At 46.3% G+C, this 22,068-nt stretch overlaps 3 protein-coding genes across 4 annotated transcripts in view; 1 reads left to right on the forward strand and 2 right to left on the reverse strand.

Annotated features, from left to right (window-relative positions):
• The window catches only part of LOC117241051 (lachesin-like), a 283,131-nt gene extending 282,155 nt beyond the window's left edge, over nt 1–976 (reverse strand). Inside the window, exons 1-2 of the mRNA XM_033507043.1 lie at nt 887–976; nt 473–575 (exon numbers count right to left, since the gene is read on the reverse strand). The gene's annotated coding sequence lies outside the window, so the exon portion shown is untranslated. The remainder of the gene's footprint in view (nt 1–472; nt 576–886) is intronic.
• A 3,559-nt stretch (nt 977–4,535) lies between these two features.
• LOC117236414 (myogenic-determination protein) lies at nt 4,536–12,322 on the reverse strand. The gene is made up of 5 exons (XM_033499337.1): nt 11,259–12,322; nt 10,340–10,688; nt 10,079–10,252; nt 8,030–8,108; nt 4,536–5,215 (listed from the first exon to the last, which is right to left on the reverse strand). Exons 1-5 carry the CDS (start codon nt 11,591–11,593, stop codon nt 5,079–5,081), a joined length of 1,074 nt encoding a protein of 357 aa, XP_033355228.1. The 5' UTR covers nt 11,594–12,322; the 3' UTR covers nt 4,536–5,078.
• Nucleotides 12,323–16,108: 3,786 nt separating this feature from the next.
• Nucleotides 16,109–21,951, forward strand: LOC117236401 (43 kDa receptor-associated protein of the synapse homolog). 2 transcript variants are annotated; one of them, XM_033499317.1, is made up of 10 exons: nt 16,109–17,022; nt 17,762–17,978; nt 18,742–18,893; nt 19,678–19,824; nt 19,973–20,132; nt 20,227–20,427; nt 20,526–20,624; nt 20,733–20,924; nt 21,060–21,259; nt 21,348–21,951. In XM_033499317.1, exons 1-10 carry the CDS (start codon nt 16,985–16,987, stop codon nt 21,553–21,555), a joined length of 1,614 nt encoding a protein of 537 aa, XP_033355208.1. In that variant the 5' UTR covers nt 16,109–16,984; the 3' UTR covers nt 21,556–21,951. The 2 variants fall into 2 exon arrangements, with proteins under 2 accessions (XP_033355208.1, XP_033355219.1); XM_033499328.1 differs by having other exon boundaries at nt 21,060–21,278; nt 21,348–21,489.
• The last annotated feature ends 117 nt before the right edge of the window (nt 21,952–22,068 follow it).

Raw genomic sequence — 22,068 nt, forward strand, 5'->3', positions numbered from 1 at the left:
GGAGACTAGTACTGAGCAAAATCGCGCGCGAAGTCTTAGTTTGAAGCGACTAGACGTCTAATTGCGCGCCACCTCTATGAAAAAAATATAAGTTGTAAAGTTGCAAGCATATGACATTAACTGTAGCAAATTCACGTAATATACCAAAAAATTTGAATCGAATGTTATATCTATTGAAATAGTGAAGCTATTGTTAAACTATCGAGAATTTTAAAAAAAGGTTGCAGATATTCGAAATAGAACAGTGATCTATTTAATCGTTTCTATTCTCAGCGTGGTATTCGAAATAATTACGAAATTATGCATTATGAATTACGTACCAAATACACATATTGTGAAATAAATATGAATTGTATGTCAAATATATTTTAAAATAAATATGAATTGTATATCAAATGTTACCAATATTTCAATAAAAAGACAGTATAATCATTCATATATATGTCTTCGTTAAAAATAAATTAAACATTACCCATGAAAATTCATTGGATTTGACCATTAATCATCGTGGCGTCTATATATTAATACGTACTCCTATTCCTACTTCTATGTCATCTCTGCGATTAACCAATAACCTGCACAAAAAGAAACCAAAAGTCAAGACAAATGTATAAAATGAAAGTAAATACATTACAATAAAACAACAATTAAACTCAAATTCTATCACAAAAAATTGCGATGGAAACTACCAGTAACGCAAGCAATAAAATAAACAATTGAAGAAAAATTAAAACAAAAGATTTCAAAGAACTACTTAATTTCGTTATCTTAATATCCAATGAACCGTTAAATAAACGTATATTAATTAAACAATAACAAGATGCTGACAGTAATAAAAAAGTGACCCCACCAAAATGACGCCAATAAGTTAGAATACGTTACAGACCTGACGAAACGTTATACGCCTTATCGCCACGAAATTCGACAGCCAAATGATCCTTCCACGACCCCGCACCACAATGTCACGCGCAATTTCCAACGTGGTGGGGAGTCGTACGAGCAGGTACGAAATGTTAAACGACCACACAGAAAGAACATCGTATGTGTGTATGTATGTATCTTGTTGTTCTAAAACATTATCTGCGTGCTTATGCACATTGTTTTAATTCGGGTAATGGATGTTTTTGTTTCGTAATATACACACATTTTTTCTTCCTTTTCTTACCTTTTCTTTCGTACATCGAAATAAGATTATTAACGAGATATTCTTACTATACATAATTCTATTATTTTTCGATTTTGTACGCAATAACCAACTTTTACGATATTTTATTTTTATTCTAATCACTAACATTATGACCCTACTCCACATTCGAATCTTATTTTATTCTCCTCTATGAAGACAAGATTAGAAACAATAGAAAATACCGATAAAGAAAATTTGTCTTAAAACATTTAACACTTTATGACATTTATGCAAATAATAAGTTATAATCGCAATGTTACCGATATAGTATTATCGATCATAATGATAGTATTAACGATTAGTAATATAATATAACGTATAAATATAGGGTAAATCATTCACATAGTCACAGTAAATAAATATTACACAAATATAAATAACAATAGTTAGTGAAAATTAACATACGAATAGCATATAAATAAGAAAATAATACATATTATTATGTATAAATATACATATGTATAAGATATAGTTACAATTTTCCGACCTAAAATATTCTATTTTGAATTAAAAATTATTACCTTTATACTTTCTATCTATTAATCAGTTTTATTGAATAAAATTATATTATGACGTGTATATTGAATTTCTATATGCGCAAGTATCAACGTTTCAAATCCATAAACTTCGTACTTTCAAACTTATAGTAACATCGCGAACTACCCGTCTCGTCTGCACTAATTGAAATTCGCTGGATAAACCGTGGTGCAGGGGTTCGTTCTAATCTGTCGACGATCGAAAAAATTAAACGTGTATTAGATTACGTGCCAATTTAATTCCGCGACAAGTTTCTACTTATCTACGTGATATCTACTTTCACAGCCATTCTTTTACCGATTAAACCTACGCCGATATTGACTTTATTTAATTACTTTAATTAACATACGTTTTTATGCCATATTTATTTCTTTATGTTACTTTATTATTCAAATGAAAGTAAGTCCTGATTTAGCTTTCTTCGTTTCAAATATGTAAAGGAACATATTATGCTTGAAAATTTAAAAAATTTTCACCATTTTTCTTTAAATTGTAGCTAGTCTATTTGCATATTGAACGTATATGGGTTTCATTTAGAAATTATTATTGCATTATTAAAATCTTATTATTAAATTAATAGTTTCAAAAATGTCGGGAAATATCAGCAGTTGGAACGCATTAAAATTGGAAAACATTAAGAAACATAATAGTTTCAATCAGTTGTATCATAATATGGTTGGTGCACAATATATGTTGAGAAAATATAGAATTCTGTATTTCATCCGCAAAATGTCCTGTTTTATACCTTATTATTACGAAAATATTATTACGACAATGGTTACGTAGTTCCAGCGTCTGAACCACCGTCGTATACGCAGATCTGAAAAACTGGAAACTGTCATAGCGCTACAATCGATTTGCTAGACTCTTGCATTTAACGCCATCCTTTGGTGGAAACATTAACTGTATACACTGAAAGTAAAGAATATAAAGTGCTTTCCATAACTTTTCGTAATTCATTTAGAGTATACATACAATATTTCGTGTGATACAAAAAAATATTGAAATAGATGTAGATTTACATGATAGAATAGAGTTCAGTTGCAGACACGGTAGTATTGCAGACTGGAGACATAAGGTCGCGCCGCACGATGAAAATTAACAAATCGATCGAAGCGCTTTATTTGAGAAACATTTTCCAATTGATGAGAGCCTGATTCACCTCATCCAGGGAAATTATCACACCTGTGCGTATAACCGGATGATAAAAAAATTGCGGTACATCGAGTCCGAGCCTGTGCCTCGAAATCTACGTTTCGAGAATGAATGCTTGTTCTCTTATCGTCAGATGGCGACAAGAGTATCGACTACTTGCCTGTCGTATCACGATAGATGTACGTGGATTGTGTCCTCGAGTAAAATATACAGCACGTTTATTTCATTAACGGTGAATTAGAATTTGCAAGAAGCTCATGTCACTGCAGTTAATTTTAAGCATAGTGCGAATTTCGTCAGAGATGTATGTAAGTATGTTCCGCCATAAGGCAGGCATATGTTTTCTATCGCGATTGTTGTATCACTTTACCGTTTCCGCGCCGCTTGTTGTAATTCCTTCGGTTTCGACGGAGGAGCGACCAGTATTCAAAGAGACATTCGGAAGATATATGCTTTGCTCAAAGTACGGAGAGTTTTGACGGGTCAGTAACTCCAAAAATATTTATGTCGTCCTCAACTATTCTTACTCCCGCGACATGGATATTTTCGGCTAATGTTGGGTAACCCCAGTACCCCAGTGTTTTCTCTCTTTTCTCTTAATTACAGAGATTCATTGTTACCAAAGGTTAAAATTCAAAATGAGCTTGTAGTCCTTGTAGAATTGTATTTTATTATTTTTCCTATATTACAGGCGTTTCAAAAATGTATGACAATTTATGGGAAAAGAAACATTCTGTAACGAGGAACAGTCGTCGTTTGCCAGGGACGAATCAAAATGGAATGGAAATTTTTGACGAAAGAGCATGCGGCAGATGGCGTATGATTTTATGCGTTTGGGATTTGAGGAGGAAATGGTAGAAGAAAGGAAAAATCTGAAAGATTCTTGTCCGAGCAGAATGGTGTCTCGGTACGGTATGGCACAGCACGATAATGTGTGGCGGTAGTCTTTAAAGTTTCCGTTCATGGGAAAACAAGGGGGAATACCAAAGAAGGAGAGGACAGATGTGTAGATGCGTGTCTCGAGGGATGCGTTTTACAGGATGTTTTGAGTACGTGCCGATATCGCGACAGAGGGAACACGTTGATAGTCTAGATTTTCCAAGACTCCCAATTTATCTGGTTAAAAGTAGTCTCTGGTTTCCGGAGCTAGATCTTTTGGTCGTGCCGACCGTTGGTTTTCAAAGGCGCATTCATAAATCGAGTAAAACTCAAGCTGTCTCCTTGGGCGAAGAACCATATCGTTGAAAGAAAGAAAGCGAGATGAAGCCAAGAGGAATACGTGTCTATATAATACATAGACCGTGTTTACGTTTACGGTTACACTTCGTCGTCGTCCGAACGAAATCGAGCGTTAGCAACGTCTGTCTTTCTACTATGTAAGTACTTACATATGTGTACATATACTTATGTATTTAGTAGTTGCAAAGCAGATGCACGTGCGTATCTTCGGTTGAGTGTGGAGGGGAATAGCCGTTTTTTGGTTTCCCGCTTACCATTCGAAACGCCAAGGGTCGATAAATGTTTCGAACGCTCCTATAATCGTTGGCTACAATATTGCAATGGTTGCGTGGTCATCGATAAAAAAATGCAACGATAAATTAAATGGATGATGTGCACGAAACAGAAGGGGAAGTATAATAAATAAAACACGATAAAATACGGAGGCAGCTTAAACAAGAGCGCGCATATCTTTTGCAAGATTTAGTTTCACGTATCCCGATATATTTTATTATAGTGCGCATTTATAAATTTGTATGTATCAATGTATTTATGTATGTATATGAATATGTATATGTATTGTCTGCATACACGTGCTTATGTATATATACGTATACATGTATATTTATATACAGAGAGATAATTAGTAGTACGCGCCGTCGCTGTATCGAATAAGATCGATTCGAAGCGATGCAGATAAGTTATTTCGATTACGATTCAATTACACGATCGGCAGAAAATAGTCGAAGGATAGCGCGTATGTAAATATTTCACTTGAAAGAACTCGTTTGATAACGAAACTATCTCGAATAAAACGATCGTTGAGCGATATTACAGAGAGGAGCATACGTTTAAGCCGATGCATTTTAGGAACTTGATATATCCACACGATGATGCGTTCAACTGTGGTTCCAGGAACAGTGAATTGAGAAAAATCGATGATTCCTTTGGAACACCTGTATCTGTAACACACCGTTGTGTGTCACTGCTGCGAAGGATATCGAAGCGCGTCGGTGGCCCCGTGAGTCGGTCCGTTGATGCTCTGGACGATCATGTTGAGGCGATCCAAGCTGCTTCCACTGAGCTGGGACGATTGCGGTTCCACCGTTCCCTCGAATCCTGTCGAAAGACACAAACGAACCGGCGCTAATCACTCAAATCACTTCGTCGCTGATCACTTTGCACAAATTATTATCTAACGCTTTCTTATCTTATAAACATGCTCGCAAGATTGCTAAAGGTAGAAGCTTTCGGTTTGCGAGTTAATCGAATTAACCGTAAGTCTACGCAAACATCGAACGTAACAACGGCACGTGACGACGCACGTGACCGGTATTATTAACGGTATAATTACGCGTTATTGGAGGAAACCGAGTCAAAAATGAGATCCTCTCGTTGAAAGCGATGAGGATGTACCGATCAGAAAAAGAGAAGGAAAAGTCGTGCGAAAGCTGAAAGCGAAACGGCTTAATTACATCCCTGGCGGTCTTCAAAGAGCACCGATTCGCTCGCAGTTCGCTCGATTCGTCCTTACCATTACGCGGCGGCGGCCCAAACCGTTGCTTGTGTTTTTTCGACGGTAAAGAGAAACACAAGGAACCTTTCACTTGGTCCCATTAGCGAGAAACGCGACAACGACGTCAGAAGCCCTTCGCGAACATTGAACGTCCCTCGGTAAAGACGCTCTTTGTTTTCGATCGTAACGCTTTGGATCGCAACGCTTTGGATCGTATCGTGCACTAGCGAATTCGTCGAACGAAGTTGCTTTCGTCGAACTGGAAAAAACAAGGAAATGGTAGAAGCGGCAAATATCGAAGAATAAAGGAATAACTGGAAATGGAAATCGACAAGGGGAAAGGGGCAAGAGAGAGACGCGTAGTTTGGAAGGGAAAACGGAAGACGCTGATGGGCGACAGCGAGACAAGATGTAGAAGTTGGGTGGAAAATGTGAAAGGAGAGTAGAGAAAAGCGCGAAACAAGCGGAGACAAGGAAATTTTCGAGAGAATTCTGGATGTGGCAAAGTATGTATTTTGGACGCAGCTTCCGCCGCGCTTAAACGACCGTTCCGTTGGCAAAAGGATGGTCCGGCGACGATGCGTCATACTAATGTACCGTGGCAATATATGGCACTTTGAGGCGACTTGAATTTTCTTATCGTTCGACGATCCACCAAATCGGTAACGTAGTTGCTTACAGACTGAGACTACTTGCGTGCGCTGTGTACGACGATTCGCGGTTATCAGCACAGATCGATCGGAAGAAAATGTATGTACACGCGTTTCAGCGCGGTGACGCGATCGTATCGTATCGTTGCTAATAGCGACTAACGAGAAAAAAATGACGGCAGTGGTAGGACGATTTCCCAAAGGAGTTTCCAAAGAATATTAGAAATTTCGTGAAATGTTGGAAACTCGTTCGGTTAAAAGTTGTGAAATATGATTTGTTACGTAGCGTAACGGAATCTTGGGACATTGATCGAAATAATCAGGATCCGCATTAGTGGGATACGGTTCGATAAATCTCTTGGCATCGGTACGCTTCACGTTCACAGAGAGGAACTTGTTTCTCGTCGTTGCAACGATGCCTATTCCTACCGAGGAGCTCGCAGCTCTTTTTTCCTTGGTTCGTGGACGACTGCGACTTGGCGAATGCGTCGCGGTGTGATCGTGAATTATAGACTGTTTCGTTTAACGAGAAACTCGTGCCACGAAATTCAACTGCCACCATTTCCTTCTCTCCGTGTCTTGCTCCTTCCCTCGTCACCTGTTTCTTCCAAACGGTTGCAAGTCATCGTTACTACGACGGTCGAAAGAAGGGGGAAAAGAACCGTGACGAAGAAATCTCGCGATTCGACGCTAAATACAAGACATGATTTCATGTACGCGTGTATACGGGTGCTCGTTTGCTCGTACGTTCGCCGATCTTGCGACTCGTCTTCGAGCAAACGAACGCATTCTTCTTCCTGGTGACTTGAATTATGTTTCACGGTACGCAATAGTCAGATATTCATTAACGCTAATTAATCTCGAGTTATTTCAACGATCGAAATAGCAGGGTTGCGCGAGCTGCTCTTTTTGGCTCGCAAAGGGATTCGTTTAGCCGACGGCGCCATCGAATTGGCATAAGTAGATACGCACGCGAATATCCCCGATTTTCCTTCGTTGTCGTTCTCGAACGTGATGCCTCGAGACAAACAGTTTCCGTTCGATTTGTTCGCGAGGAGATTCGCGTAGCGCAGATTTGCGCGAAAGCGGAGATGAGACCGGTGGTCTATTTTGGGAATCTGGGCCAATTAATTCCGCCGTGTATTCGGCAGGTCGGAAAAACAGGGAAATCTGGTAGAATATCGGACGCGAAAATAGCTAGGAAACGGGGTTGAGCATCGAACGATAGCAGCCGAGGAGGATGTATGGAAGCGCGCGCGTGTATTTCTCGATTTCGTTGCCGGCTAGAGGTGTAAGTAAGTAGGGTGTAGGATGCACGATGCACCGTGAACCATGACGCGTGGCGCGTGGCTTGTAGACTGTCGCGAGTAACGCGACCCGCGAGGGAGACGCGAGCGAGACGCGAGCGGTCGACTGTATCGGACTGTAGGGACGGGAGGACGTTGCATCTCCTCGGAAACTCACGGGTGGGCTATCTATAGCAGCGAGTGTAACCGAATAGAAACGGAGTGTCACTCAAGGGTGACAAAACTCATTAATACCGATCTGCTTAATGCTCCGTCTCGTGTCAAGCATTAATCTACTTAAAAATACCGGTATAACACGCACGATCTACCATTTTGGAATCGTTGAGCGCAAACTAGAGAAGCCGGTCGATGGGTCGCACGCTCCTTAATAGTCGCTTCCTCCTCCCTTTCCACGTGCTTTAACGTTTCAACGTGGCGTCGCGAACGAAAATTACCGTTTCGTGGATAGAATCTCACTCACCGTTGATGGGTTGAAACCTCGCCAGAGGGTCCGAGAACTGTCTCAGCCTTTCCGTCACGTATCGCGGGGAAGTTGCACCCTGCAAATAACGAAGCCAGCTGTTGCGATTATCGGCTTTAGCGACGATAGCGAATTACGATAAAATGGCGAAATACGCGTCTACTTAGGAAACGTTTGATTCCATCGTACGAATATCGCGTCAGCTACGAACGATCAGCTCGCCATGTAGCGACTTTTGAAGATCGAGAAACGGAAAACGTTGAACCAAGTTCGGAGCAAGTTCGACGAACGTAAATTATCGATGACAACGAGCAATCGAAAAGAGAGGTAAAATTTCGTCGAATAAGTCGCCGGTGAACGTGTTCGCGACTTTCTTCCTCGCGTACGTTTCTCCTCTCTCTGTCAAACGCTAAACACCATGTATACATTTTATCTGTTTCGGCGTATCTATATGCGTCGTCGCGGCCAACTATTCTTAGAGTAAAGGCAGTTCGTCGCTGCACTGTCCATCGCTTGGTATCGCGAGTGCGTATATGCGTGCGTACGCGCGTACGTACATAAGTGCGCAAGAACGTAAGTACATAAGTACGTTCGTACGTTTATCGACGCGCGTTCGTAGCTCGTTACGAGAAGCTGCTATCAACGAAACTAGGTGTACTTGCTGCGGGAATATATTTCTGCGAAGAGGGAAATACGTTTTCCAGATTATTTTTTAACGCGACCACGATGGAAACCGAGGATAAAAGAAAAAGAAACGCGAGCGATTTTTTCAGCGGTACGAGTTTGGACAACGGGAGAGAAAACGACTGCGACTTTTTGGGAGAGATCAACGCGATGAAACTTGTGACGAACGACACAACACGACGCGACGGGATGCTCGTTGAGATGAAACGCAAAGTGAAATCGAGGAGCTTTTATCGTAAAGTAGGATACGTTAACCGCCTGGTGCTCGCGTGTGAAACGGCTGCTTTAAATAAGCACGATGTTTGCTCTGGAAGATGGCTTCGCGTCCTCGATGTCGGAGGTCGATACAAGTTGTCTTCTTTTTAAAGTCGAATTTCTCGAGCATATAAAATCTCGAATTTATCTCTAAGCCTTTGTCTCTAAGTCTTTCGAAAACACGAAAACAGGTCGCGATCGACGATCGTTCGCTGCCTAATTTACACGCTACGAATTTTTTAACCATTTCTCTCTTTCTTCGCAACCTGTACAACGACACTTTTCATCTTCTGTACGATCGTTTCAAGTAGCCGTTGGTCCGATCGTTCGTTTGTCTCGTGCTCGTATCCTGTCATTTTCAGTCCTCTTGTATATTACACCTATTGCGTTTACTACGACGGTTAGGACGATTTTTCATTCGGTCTGGAGCGGAGCGCAAAGTAACTTTCGTTTCATGTGGAATGGAAGAAAAGCGTGCGCTAACGTGGCACGAATCGATGCGCAGAATCGAGCTTATATTTAGCGAGGATACGAGACGACCGGTTTGCACGATACGAAATACCAGGAAAATATATTTCATTGTATAATCCCCTCGAGAAGAATCCCGAAGTAGTTGGCTCGTTGGCTCTGCGTTTCAAAGACCGTGCAACGAGCTACGACGCGACAGTTCGTGCGCTTTTCGCCCAACCAGTCGGGTTGTTTTATTCGTAACTTGTTAAACTTCATCAGGCTGCCTGTTCGGTTTCCTGGTCGCCGTATCTTGCCAATTCGTCGTTAAATAGATCAAAACTACTACGGAAAAGTATAAACAAGATACGACGCACCAACGATTATTTTGTCGTTCCGGATGTCGCAAAAAGATGTCTAAGCGCGAAACTTAACGTTCGTGCGAGTGCGTCACGAACACGTGTACGACACGTGGTCGACTGTGCTCGTTCTTGAAAAATTATTCGGTCGAATTCGTTCTCTCTGTTTCGACCGAATACGAAATACGAGTAGTTTCGGCCGATATGAAAACCGATGCGAGGAACGCAACCTACGTAGTCGTGAGTAGTAAGCTTTAGGAAAAACATCTTTAGGGCACGATCGATCGGCTCCTCCGATACTTACCGGCGTATCGTTAGTCGAACCGCGACCCTGAGCTACGGAGGATCTGTTGCTCTGCAGCAACGCTTCCAAACCTTCGATGTACTCGATCGCGTTCCGTAGAATTTCTACTTTCGGTAATCGTTGATTGGGATTGTTGCTCGTCCTCCTTTTCAAAACTTCGAACGCCTCGTTCACCTGAAACGCAGACCTATCGATCGGAGAGGAGATCGATCCGGCACGCGATTCTCGTATTCTATTCGAACGTATTCTATTTCGGCTAACCTTTCTCAAGCGCCTTCTTTCCCGCAATGTAGCAGCTTTTCTTCGATCGACGGTCACAGTCTTCTTCTTGCAGGCTTTGCAAGCCCAGAGCAGACACCGACGTGGTCCGTGCGTCGAGGCGGTGGTGTCAGCGGTGTCCAGTGCCACGTGAGGATGAGGCACGTGCTCGTTCTCGTTCGACTCGTTGCTTCTTTCGTTCGATTCGTTGGGTTCGATCGGTTCGTTCGACTCGTTACCCTCGTTGCTCTCCTCGGCCTCGACGGAACCGGACTCGAGATCGGCCGAAGCATCCACCGATACAACGGACGACGCGTCGTCCGAGTCCACCGCGTACCGCGATGCTCGCGACCTGTCGACCCATCATAAATTTTTACTCTTTTTGTCTCTACTTTGCCTTCTCTCTTTCTTTCTTTTTTCCTTCCTTCCTTCCTTCCTTCCTCCTTCGTTCGTTCCTTCCTTCCTTCCTTCCTTCCTTCCTTCCTTTCTTTCTTTCTTTCTTTCTTTCTTTCTTTCTTCTTGCTTGGCTTTTACAAGCGAGGGAACGAGTCGAATAATTAGGAAATATCGTCGCGTCACGCTGCTCGATAGACGCGACCGGACCGCGTTTCACGGAGAACGTTGTTCCCAATTGGAATCGTTCCAGGTGGTTGACAACACGAGAGCCAGGGGAGCATCGTCGGTACGACGATAGATTCAAGATGGTAAACGCGGTTAAACGGAACGCGAAATACGAGGTGAAAATGGTTTGACACGCGATAAAACCGTCGACGCGTGTAATCTCGAATTATAACGACGAGCGACGCTACGCTGTGAGTTTCGCTCGAATCTCGAAAGAAAGGAAAGAAAAAAAGATGGCAGAAGGGAAGAGGGAACGACAATAGTCGAACTCGAATCGGTGAACACGATGCGGTTATCGTACCGATAACGGTCAGAGCTGGCCGATCCTAACGCGGAGTCGGTTTCGCCTGTTTCGACCACTCGATTTCTCGCTTCTTCGTCCACGTTTCCCACGGACAGGTATCCTTGCAGGCACTCGATCGATGGATCATCGGTGGATGCGTACGCTCCTCGTCGCCGGCGATGATGGTGGTGATGATGATAATAGTGATAGTGATGCCGATGATGATAGTAACGATGAAGGTGATGATGATGATGATGTCGAAGTTGGAGGTGATGGTGACGGTAAACGTCGTCGTAAGACTGTCTACCGACCGGTTGACACGCGTAAGACACCGTGTCTGTCACGAGAGTCATCGTTTCTCGCGAACCACGTCGATACGAAGCTTTTGTTCACGCGTTCTTTCTCCCTTTCTTTCTCTTCTTCTTTCGCTTCTTTCTCCTCCTCCCTTCCCACCTCTTCCTTTCCCTTTCGTTCTTTCCGACGAGACGTCGTTCCTCGAAACACGTCTCTCCACTTTTGCCACCGCAAAACTGTAACTCGCGATACGATCGGATTCTCACGTCGAGCACCACGTGTCGCGAGAAACGATCGCGATCGTCGCGAGCAACGGCCACGTTCCGGCTTCCATTCCCGTTTTCATCGACGATCTACCTGTCTGTCTATCGAACGATCGATCGATCGGTCGTTCGATCGACCTAGCGGTCACTAGGTCGTTCGAATCGTCCGATTCTCGGGCAAATGGTAACGCGAGAATACGCAAGTGAACGAAAGGAGCGAACGCGTCGTCGAAGAAACGTCGATCGACGATGGACGATCGAAAATTTCGAAACGATAGGAAATTTCGACGAGTCAGAGACGTAAGTAAAGTCCGTGTAAAAATGGAAGCGGCGCGGCGGGCTTACCGGGATCCGGCGGGTGGCCCTGAAACGTGCGCGAATGCCGCCCGAAAGCTTTTCTCTCGTCGACTCTCGTAGCGGCCGATCGTAAGCGACCACGTTCGCGTTCACGCTCGCACTCGCACTCGCACTCGCGCGTACGCATCGGACCACGTTCTACGACCGCCAAAACCCACACGCCTAGCCAACACCGTTCGAACACTTTACGAGCTACGTTTAGCAGCTGGTTACACCCAGATGGATTATTTTCGACGAGAAACGGACCAATTAGAGACCGTGTAAATTCTCCGGGATCGAGCAGCATCGTCCCGCCTCTTCTCTTTCCCTACTCGCATCTAATGGCTGGTCAAATCTCGTCACGTCGGGGTGTGGTTTAGCCGCCGATACCGCGTTTCGAATCTTTCCATTTTCCATCCGAACTCGTTCTCGCGTCGCCAATCGCTGCCTCCATCGTCGCTTTCCTCTCGACGATCCATCCTCCTGTTCGCGATCGACGTCGCAACGCCGGAATCTCCGCTGCTCGACGTTGCTTTATAGTCGCGCGAAACATAGCTCGCCTCCAACTCGATCCAACTTTCTCAAATTTCGTTGCGCGTGCTCCATCATCGAATCTTCTCGTCGATCGAATCGTCCACTGAAATTACCACACTTTGACCCCGCTTGGAATTCAAAGTGCAGCTTACCGTTAATACGGTATAAACATCGCGAGGCGACGCGACGGACGCGATCGACTTTCTCCTCCCCTCGAACTACTTCGAGCGTATCGAACGAATAAAGCTTCTTCAGAGTCCAGAGAACTCCTCGAAACGAACAACGAGAAATTAATTCGCGTGTAATAGAAGAGAGGCAAAAGAATCGACGAGAACGAACGATCGACCGTTCGAAGGTCGAGAAAGAGGAAAAGAAACGGAAACTTTGGAGTCGGTGGCGAGAGCGACGCAGCGAACACGAACGCGCTAGCTACATTCTACGAATGACTAGGATCGACCTTGAACCGGTAACCTCTTTACCTAGATAGCGAAACGACATCGCGGCGAGGGACCGCGCGAGTTACAGGCGACATTTTATAAAACAGGATCGCGAGGTATCGTAACGATTCAAAACGGACGAAACAACGCAGAAGAGCGTCTCGATTTCGTCGCGTTCTCGATCATAGACCAACGACCTATTGTCTGAAAAAATGTTTCCTTCTCGCGAGAACACGAAAATTTTAATCTTCTCGGTCGATTCGCTATCGATCCAATACGATCGGTGGGAACGTCGAGTGATTTCGATGACCGTGGCGGGTAAGGGCGTCCGACGCAGACGCGTCTAGAGACGCGTATCCGAGTCGAGGTAACACGTGTGTGTGTGTGTGTGTGTGTGCGTGCGTGCGTGCGTGCGTGCGTATGTGGATAGTTAAGTAGCTAAGCACGAAGAGAAAGTTTGACACGCGTAGCAGGGGTGGTAGTGCTGTATCGCACCCCCGTGAACGGCACGGTTCTCGTGGAATCTCGGAACGACTCGGAGACGATCGTGTCGAAAACGAAGAGAGAGAATCGCGCGCAAGGCAAACGATCCGGATGGGAGAAGCGAGACGAAAAACGGGTCACTCTCTTCTCCTTTCAGGATTCGGTTGGCTGGGATATCTCATCCGGCAAAGCTGAAAGTTCAGGAAAGGGCAATGCCTCGCCCATTTTTAGGAAAACGCGGGTCAAGTTGGAAGATTGGCGAGCGCGCGCGCGCGCCATTTCATATCTTCTCATTCGTGTGTTTCGGCTCCTTTCTTCGAGCGAGCAGAAGCAGATTTTTCGTGCGATTCACGTCGGTTCGTTCTGTCCGCGTATCCCGAGAAAGGAATCGAATGAAAGGTCGATTCGGTGAACCGTCGAAACGCGCGACGAATCTCTAGTTACGAGAGGAGAAGGTCGGATAGGAATTGTTGGTAGCTACAACGAAGGTGGAAGAACGGAAAGCACGTAGGGATGGGCCGTTGCCGGATACGGAAGAGATTCCGTTCCCGTGTGCTTCATCGCGCATTAGTATACGTGTGTGTATGTGTGTGTGCATATGTACCCATGTAGAGGAAGAGAAAGAGGACAGAATAGAACAGGGGGTTGCAGGAGGGAATGGCAATGATCGGTGGAAAGGAGAGGCGAGGTAAAACGTGGCAGGGCGATGCGGCAGGAGGCGAGGGGAACAGCGAGAGCACAGTGCGAGGGTGGCGAGGCGAAGAGGGTAGGGTGGTGTTGGAAAGCGTGGCAGAGGGGTGAGGCGAGGTGAGGTGAGCAACGGCGGGGAGTGTTGGTGAGAGGCGGATAGGAAGCGGAGGGGTTGAGAGGAGAAGAGAGGAGAAGAGAGGACAGGTCGGGGGTGGAAGAAGAGAGAGAGAGGAGAGAAGAGGGATTTTGCGAGGGGTTCGCGAAGGGGTGAGAGGTGGTTGGGAAGGAGAAGAGAGAATCGGTCGGGTCGTGTGTTGCGGGCTGCTGCGGCTCGGGCGCGACAGTTCTACCCCGACCATTGCCGGTTGATTTTCGCGAGAAGGCGATCGCGTACACGAGGTAACGACGGGAAGACGATATCATCCCGACAGTTCGGGAACGGTCGAACGACGGATCCGGTCCTGATCCGGAACGATTCGACCGAGTTTCCGAGCTCCTTGGAGCATCTCGTACGTCGATGTAAAGCGCGACGCGCGCTCTCGACGCTGCTCGAGATCGTCCAACAGATACCTCTCGAGATTGCGTGACGACACGACACGAGACGAGCCAACAAGAGGGAGAAATAAGAAAGAGGAGGTGGCGAGAGTGGCGTGTGACGAGCGACGAGAAAAACGCAGAAGAAGGAACGAGACAAGTCGCGAAGGAGAATAAGAGGGAGATTCGGTCGGGGACACGGGGATAAACCGTGTCGGACTACGATACATCTGGAGACCGTGTTGAATCGGGCGAGATCGTTGCCGCTACCGATTTTACGAAACCGAAACGCCGCAGAACGCGTTTCGATCCCGAACGCGTACGACCTTTCGGTTTGGAACGAGCGGCAGATTCGAAAGCCAAGTTCTCCTCGTTCCCGAATCGGCGCTAAAAATCGTCGTCGACGGCTACCTTCTCTCTGCCGATCTCGGTCGCCATTACGGTTACCGTTACGATCTCAAATCGGCTCCTTCGTTTCGAAGTCTTTCGTTCGATGCTTTGATCCAGAACCGCTTTGAGTTTTCCCTTGATACGACGATCGGTATCGGAATTGCGTTTACCAAACTCGTGACTGCGTCGCGATAGGCGTCGCAGCGTCGATCGCCGCGAATAAGACGAATAATCTTCGGTCCCGCGCGAATCTTTTGCCATTTCGACTGTCTGAAGTTTCGAGTCGCATGTGAGTGCGTGTGTGTGAGTGCGCGTGCGTGCGTACGACCAACTTTCGATCGGCCCTCGCAGGACGAGACCGAAGATGACGAAAAATGAAGAAAAGAAACGAACGAACCGATGATCAGAAAATCACCTGAGGAAAACTGTAACGAAAGAACCTGATCATCGTAAAAGAAATACGCCGTGTCGATTACGTAGCTCGTTGCGACGCATCGCGCGTCGTCGATCGAGATCGAGCAAGTGACACGACGCGACGTTCTCGGACGATGAAACGAACGAGTTAACAACGCGACGCGTTACGACCGAACCTTTTCGGTCGTGTTCTAGCTTTATCTTTAGTACCATTGTGTTCGATACCAAATAGTTGTTACGTATCTATATACATATATATATTATACACACACATACACAACGCGTGCTTCGGTTCTCACAAGCACTCAGACGCGAGTACGTACGCGAAGATCAGCGGCGCGCGTCAATCTATCTATGTACATGTCTCGTTACTACATTAAAGATTATAGGATGTTATGCGTTTAACGATAATCAGTTCGAATAGAAGGGGAAGTAAGACGCGGAACGCTGGAAGCGTGCGAAACACAAAGAGTCAAGTATATAGTATAGAAAAGCGCGAGAGTCGCGACTTTCCGAGATATCGTTCGATGGGTAAGATATGGTCGATCGGGCCGTACGAAGATAATCGAATTGAAGATAAATTGCCAGAACGTTAATTATTTACCGCTTGATAGTCGGTCCCTTTATGCGTGGCTCGATTCCTGGCACTCGTCGAATACATCCCATTCCGCGATACTTACCACCCACCCCTGTGGCCTAATTCTTCTCGTTTCAATCTCTATTCCTTTCCTCTGTTCTTTCCCTTTACCACTCTCCCCTCTCCACTCCCCTCTCTTTCTCTCCCTCTCCCTCTCTCTCTCACTATCCTCCATCTATCCATCCTTTCCTCTCTGGTCGTTACCGTAAAGTTCTTTCATTTCCTTCTGGACAAACTCTCGGAAAGCGAGCTCTCACGCGCGATGCTCAATTAAACGCAAGTACAAAGACTCGCGAAAGCAGAAACTCTATTTTTCCGAATCGCGCGAATGTAATTTACTCCGTCGACACGCAAAAACAACTCGTCCAAACTCAAGTATAACGGATGCGTCGCTAAAAAAAGCTACCTCAAAACATCGCTCTAATTTCTGTTTGATCGGCACCGACGCCGACCAGCCGTGGATTTCCTTCCTCGAACGTTTCGTCGAATCGAGATCCGAACGACTCGCGAGACCGAAAGAGTCGAGGCGACGAGACGTACACTCGTGATGGCACATCGAGCGTCGGTACGACGTAACGAGAGGGATATGTTGTGCCGTTTCGGGACGACGACTCGCGAGCATCGTCGGAGCAATGCCGCTGCCGACGGGGGAAGTTGATATGCTCTTGTTGTCTGAGAGTATCGGAACATCCATACCGGAGGACGAAATAACGAGGAAAAACAAAAGCAATCATGTCGTGGGAATCTGTCTCTTCGAGAGATTACCTCGGGCAAGTATCGACCCGGGCGAAAAACTCGTTTGGACGGCAAGTACGAGTAAACGGTTCGTTTGCTCGCTCGAAATAGGTTTCGGCTTTCTCTCCGGAGAGTCGAAACGCGGAAGGAAACGGAACGGAAGGGGAGGGGAGGGGCAATTGTCGCGTACCGCGGCGGTACTCGGCAAGTTGGTATATAGGTCAGGAAAAGAGGTCACAGGTGCCTCGCCCACGGTGACTAGCACACAGGTCGTTCGTCTCAAGCTGGCAAACGGAATTTCGCGATCGGACACGCGCGCTTCTTCAACGCTGACAACCGCCGTAACCGTAACTGTTGTTGTTGCTGCTGCTGCTGTTGTTGTTGTTGTTGTTGTTGTTGTTGTGCTGCGGCTGCTACAACCAATGGGAAAGCGTCGCGTCGCGTCGCGTCAATGAGATACGTCGTACGCTCGTACGTCGACTTTGTTCGGCCGACGATGCAATCGCGATCGCGTTCCAAGATAGTAGTAGCTGGAGGATAAAAAGGGCTAAGGGTCGCAATGCAGTGGTACGTTGATCCGAAACGTAGATAGGCGTTGGCGGTAAGAAAATCGAGACACGATGGCTGGAACGACGCCAAACTGTCTCCGGTAACCGCGTGACAGAGGCACGATCCTCGATCTCGACGCGGTCGTACGCTCGGTCCGCGAATCGAAAAACAACGATACGCTCGACGAGTTGAACGACGCTCTGAATCGTTGCTGGAAATTTACAGCGGACCGGCCAGTCATCAACTCTCCGCAACCGCTCTGCTGGGAAGTCCGGACGGGTCGCGGCATCCGCTGGACGTCTGCGAATTCACCGAAGACGACTATCGTCATCAGAATTCGAACGGAAACGGCCATTACCAGAACGGCAGGTCCGGCTCTGGTCTCTGGGAATGTCTGATAGGCTGCAGACGTCGCTTGGACCAGCACATGGCTCGGAGACGGGTAAAACATCGCAAATTTTCTATCTCCGGGCGACCGCGACTTTTTATCGCTATTCGAGACCGCCACGCGACCGTCGCCTCTTTCTTCTCCCCTTTCCCTCCTATCTGCATGTCCCTTTGGCCCCTTCTGCCAATCTCTCGCTCACGGTCATTGTCGAGAACGCGAACGAGGTGCACGCGACGGTGATCGCCAGTCACGCTAGCCGTAAAATCGATCCGTGTATATTCGTGTTCTCGCATCCTTGCTACGTGTATCCAACGATCGCGCGATTGCAACGGCCATAGAACGGAAGCGAAGCGAAGCAAAGAGAAGAGAGGAGATGAGGAGGGAAAGAGAGGTGACAGCGGAGAAAGGGAAGAAATAAGTCAGGAAGGAAAGGGTTTCCGGTTGATCGGAAAAACGCTTAAAACGCTTAAACTCGTCGAGCGTGTTAGTCGCGTTGCGTTTACACGTTGCCGCGTTGCAGTCTGATCGCTTTGCTCCCTCCGGTATCGTCGAGGTCGACCGTGCGCTATTTATGTTACACGGGATCGGCGGATCTTAAACCACCGGTGGAGGAAGTTCAAGGCCGAATCGATACGACCTTCTCCCTCGTCGCTTTAGCTTAGCGATGTTACGCGCGACGCTACAACGAAACGGAGCTTGGAACGCGTAACGCGAACGATTTTGTTTCCGGTGATGGTGCGAGCGCAGCCGCGAATAACCGTTACTCCGCCAAACGAATACGAATTTCCGCATTCCGCGATGAATTCGCTTGTTTCAGGTGGAACAAGGCTTGAAGCTGTATCGCGCTCACAAACAGCAGGCTGCCGTTCGCAAATGGAGGGGTGCATTGAAGAACATCAGGCAACGAGAGGATAAGTTCGCTCTTCTCGGCTATCTGTATCAAGCCTATATGGATTGGGGCAAGTATAGGTACGTATTTAAAGATCGAACGGAATGCTTCCACGCTTCGACCTACCTTCTATAACGCTAGTGTCTCTCTTCTTCCTTCGAACGTTTCGAACGTTGTTCCGAAACGTTTCGTTGTATGTTATTCGAGTCGAAATACGCCCTGCATTCCGAACGAGTAGTACCGATATCGAAGTAAATGGAAACGAGGGTGGGAAACGAGACGGCAGGGAAAGAGGGAGGAAGAACGAGAGTCGGACGAGAAGGAGGAAAGATGAATGAAAAGAGGGAAACGAGTCGGGTTGTTTCGCCGAAAGGCACCCGTTATCCAGGCTGTTCAACCCACTTCACCGTTATGGAGAGGCACTGTCAGCCTTGTAGCTTTACGTCAGCCTTGTAACTACGAACCAGGAAGAGAAAAGAGCTTAATAGAGAGTCTGTAAACAAGAGACGGTATTTAGTTGGTAAGTCGTAGCGATACTTCGAAAACGTTCGAAAATCCTTGACATGGAAATCAAGCTGTTTCGTTGGTCTCTCCGGAAGCGAGAGACGAAACGCCAGAAGCCAGACGCGAGAAAAAATCCAGCCATTCGACCAACCAAATTGTTCGCTATTGCTCTTGGATGCTCGTTACGCTCGTTCTCCGCTAAAAGGGCATTCGGCGCACTTCCATCTCCACTTACGATCTTCCTTCCGTTTCTCTTACGCGTTCCGCGAATGGAACTCTCGACCTTGATCGAGTAGAATACGAGTAGATACGATACGCGCGATAACGATACCTCATCGTACACATTGATGATGATTTCAGAGATAGCATCGACTTCGGGCACAAACAGTTGTGCATTTCCGAGGAGTTGGATTCGCCGAACATGCGGGCAGAAGCGTACTTAAATCTGGCAAGAGCGCACGAAAGATTGGGCGCGCTCGATAGGGCCTTGGATTATGCCAGACATAGGTACTCGTCTCTTTCTTGGTATTCGCTATAAGTGCCATAAGTAATCCTTTGAATCTCTTTCGATTCTCGAGTTTTTTCGTCGTTTGATCGATTCGTCGACTCGACGAGGATACGAACGATATTATTCTATCTGTACGTTACCTCGCAGCTTGTACAATGAATGCGACCAGTGCGCGACTGCTGGATTGGTTCACCTGACCGTAGGCAGAGTTCACTTGGAATTGGCAGGATTTTGCAAAGCTTTGGAAGCTTTTCAGAGAGCTCACAAAATTGCTCACTCGATTCAGGACCCGTCGTTGGAATTGCAGGTAAGCAATTGGAAATTCGATAGCTACGACGCAAGATGTTTGTGTGTCTGTACGTGCGTGCGTCTCTGTGTACCCCGTATTTATCGATTCGCAGGTATACGTTGGATTGTCAGAGCTGTTCTCCAGATTACACGACGCCGACAAGAGCGCCAGGTACGCGGCTAGAGCGTACGACCTATCGAGAAGTTTGCAGCTAGGCGACTTAAACTCCCGACATCATAGGGCGGCTCTCCTTCAAATGGCAGCGGCGCTTCGAAAAAAAGGAGAACTCGGCGACGCCCACGATTACTGTTCGGTAGGCGGTAAAACTTGATCTTCCTGACCTTCTCCGATCCACAACCGTCCGTGTGTCTATCCGATATCCTATTCTAATTTTCGCTCTTTATCTCGTAGGAGGCAACGCGATTGTCCCTTGTTTCTGGGGATCAGGCTAGCTACGCCAGAAGTATACGAATAATGGGAGATATTTATAGGAAAAAATCCGATATAAATGTAAGTACGCGTAAAATGTATAAAAAGCGGAAGAACGATTTATCGTTGTCACGTAAACAAACGGAATAGGTACACGTAGTTGCGTGTTACGTATCGAATTGGTCGTAGAAAGCATTCCGACAGTACGAGAGCGCGATGGGTTCCGCGGCAGCGACCGGAGATCGACTCTGCCAAATGGAAGCTATGGACGGTGCCGCGAGGTGTCTCGAGGCTCTTCGACTCCAACACAAAATATGTAACTGTCGTCCACTCGAATTCAACACCAGGCTGCTCGAAGTAGCTGGGTCGGTCGGTGCGAAGGTAAGAGATCCTCCATCCTTGTCTCTTCGGTCTTTTACTTTTCACTGATCAACTCGCTTCCGTTTTTTTTTCTACTCCCGTTCCAACCCTCGTCCCACCATATGCCACCGTTCTCGTCCTTTTTCTGGAACGTAGTTCCTTGTAAGAACCGTGAGATCGAGGCTCTCGCGAATTTACGGTTCTCTCGGAGACGAAGAGCAGAAGGCTCATCACGAGAGATTAGCCACGGCAATGGAAGAAGATTTAGAATTGCGATGCGGTGGCTGCAACGAGCCTTTCGGCCTCGAAGCCGATTCCTTGGAAGCGCTGCCTTGCTCCCATATACTGCATGCCAGGTGAAGCGAAATCGAAAACGTAAATTTCCTTCTTCCCTTTCGTTCGAGTCGTTCTCACTAATTTAGACCGCAACCGTGTCATTTACAGGTGTGCGTACGATATCTTGAAGAGACGCGACAAAAAGAAGAAACGTCTGTGCCCCGACTGTCACAAGTCCGTTAGTTCACGATTGTACCTGCATTGCGAAGATCCTCACGGCATGAATACTTTGAATCACAGTTCCTTGAGTCTGGCGTCGTTAAGAGCCAGCAGTCTAGCCACGTTGGACGACTGTCACGTCACTAGCAGCGTTTAAACCTGGCGATACCTTGATTGCATCTACTTACTTAAGTACTTGCGATTTCGTTTTCCAGCTCGATAACGCGCGCGCTCTTCGACAACGTTCGTCGTTCACCGCTAACGTTTCGCACGAGTGCAAACGCAGGAACACACGCATGCGCAAATGCAAGCGCGCCCACTCCTATATCCCGAGCCCGAAGGTGCATATGAGCATACACGTTACCCTATTATATTTCAAATTTTCCGGGTATACGGAGTATCGAGCTTGCACAGTCTGCCAATTAAGCGATTAGACTTAATGTTCTTTAACGCGTGGATCATCGTTCAACGTTTAAATTAGGATGAAGAAATTTAAAGAATATTAGCACGATTCAAAAAGACTTGATGGCAATAAAAATGCACATTCAATTCATTCGTCTTTTTTAATATAATTCTCCCCTTTTTTTGTGTCATTCAAATTATTATTCGAATTATTGAAAGTAAATAATCGAGCGCAAATAACTAGCGTAATAAATACCGTATGCACGCG

Source organism: Bombus vosnesenskii, unplaced genomic scaffold, assembly GCF_011952255.1.
Source record: "Bombus vosnesenskii isolate JDL3184/JDL3185 unplaced genomic scaffold, Bvos_JDL3184-5_v1.1 scf7180000013264, whole genome shotgun sequence".
NCBI classification, from domain to species: domain Eukaryota; kingdom Metazoa; phylum Arthropoda; class Insecta; order Hymenoptera; family Apidae; genus Bombus; species Bombus vosnesenskii.

Bases quoted from the DNA above. Each gene is read 5' to 3' on its own strand.
- LOC117236414 (XM_033499337.1), bottom strand. From the start codon at position 11,593: ATGACTCTCGTGACAGACACGGTGTCTTACGCGTGTCAACCGGTCGGT. The intron at 10,689-11,258 runs GTACGATAACCG...ATGGGTCGACAG, and splicing joins GCCAGCTCTGACCGTTATCG to GTCGCGAGCATCGCGGTACG. The intron at 5,216-8,029 runs GTGAGTGAGATT...GTCTTTCGACAG, and splicing joins GAGGTTTCAACCCATCAACG to GATTCGAGGGAACGGTGGAA.
- LOC117236401 (XM_033499317.1), top strand. From the start codon at position 16,985: ATGTCGTGGGAATCTGTCTCTTCGAGAGATTACCTCGG. The intron at 17,023-17,761 runs GCAAGTATCGAC...GGAAATTTACAG, and splicing joins TCTTCGAGAGATTACCTCGG to CGGACCGGCCAGTCATCAAC. The intron at 18,894-19,677 runs GTACGTATTTAA...TGATGATTTCAG, and splicing joins ATGGATTGGGGCAAGTATAG to AGATAGCATCGACTTCGGGC.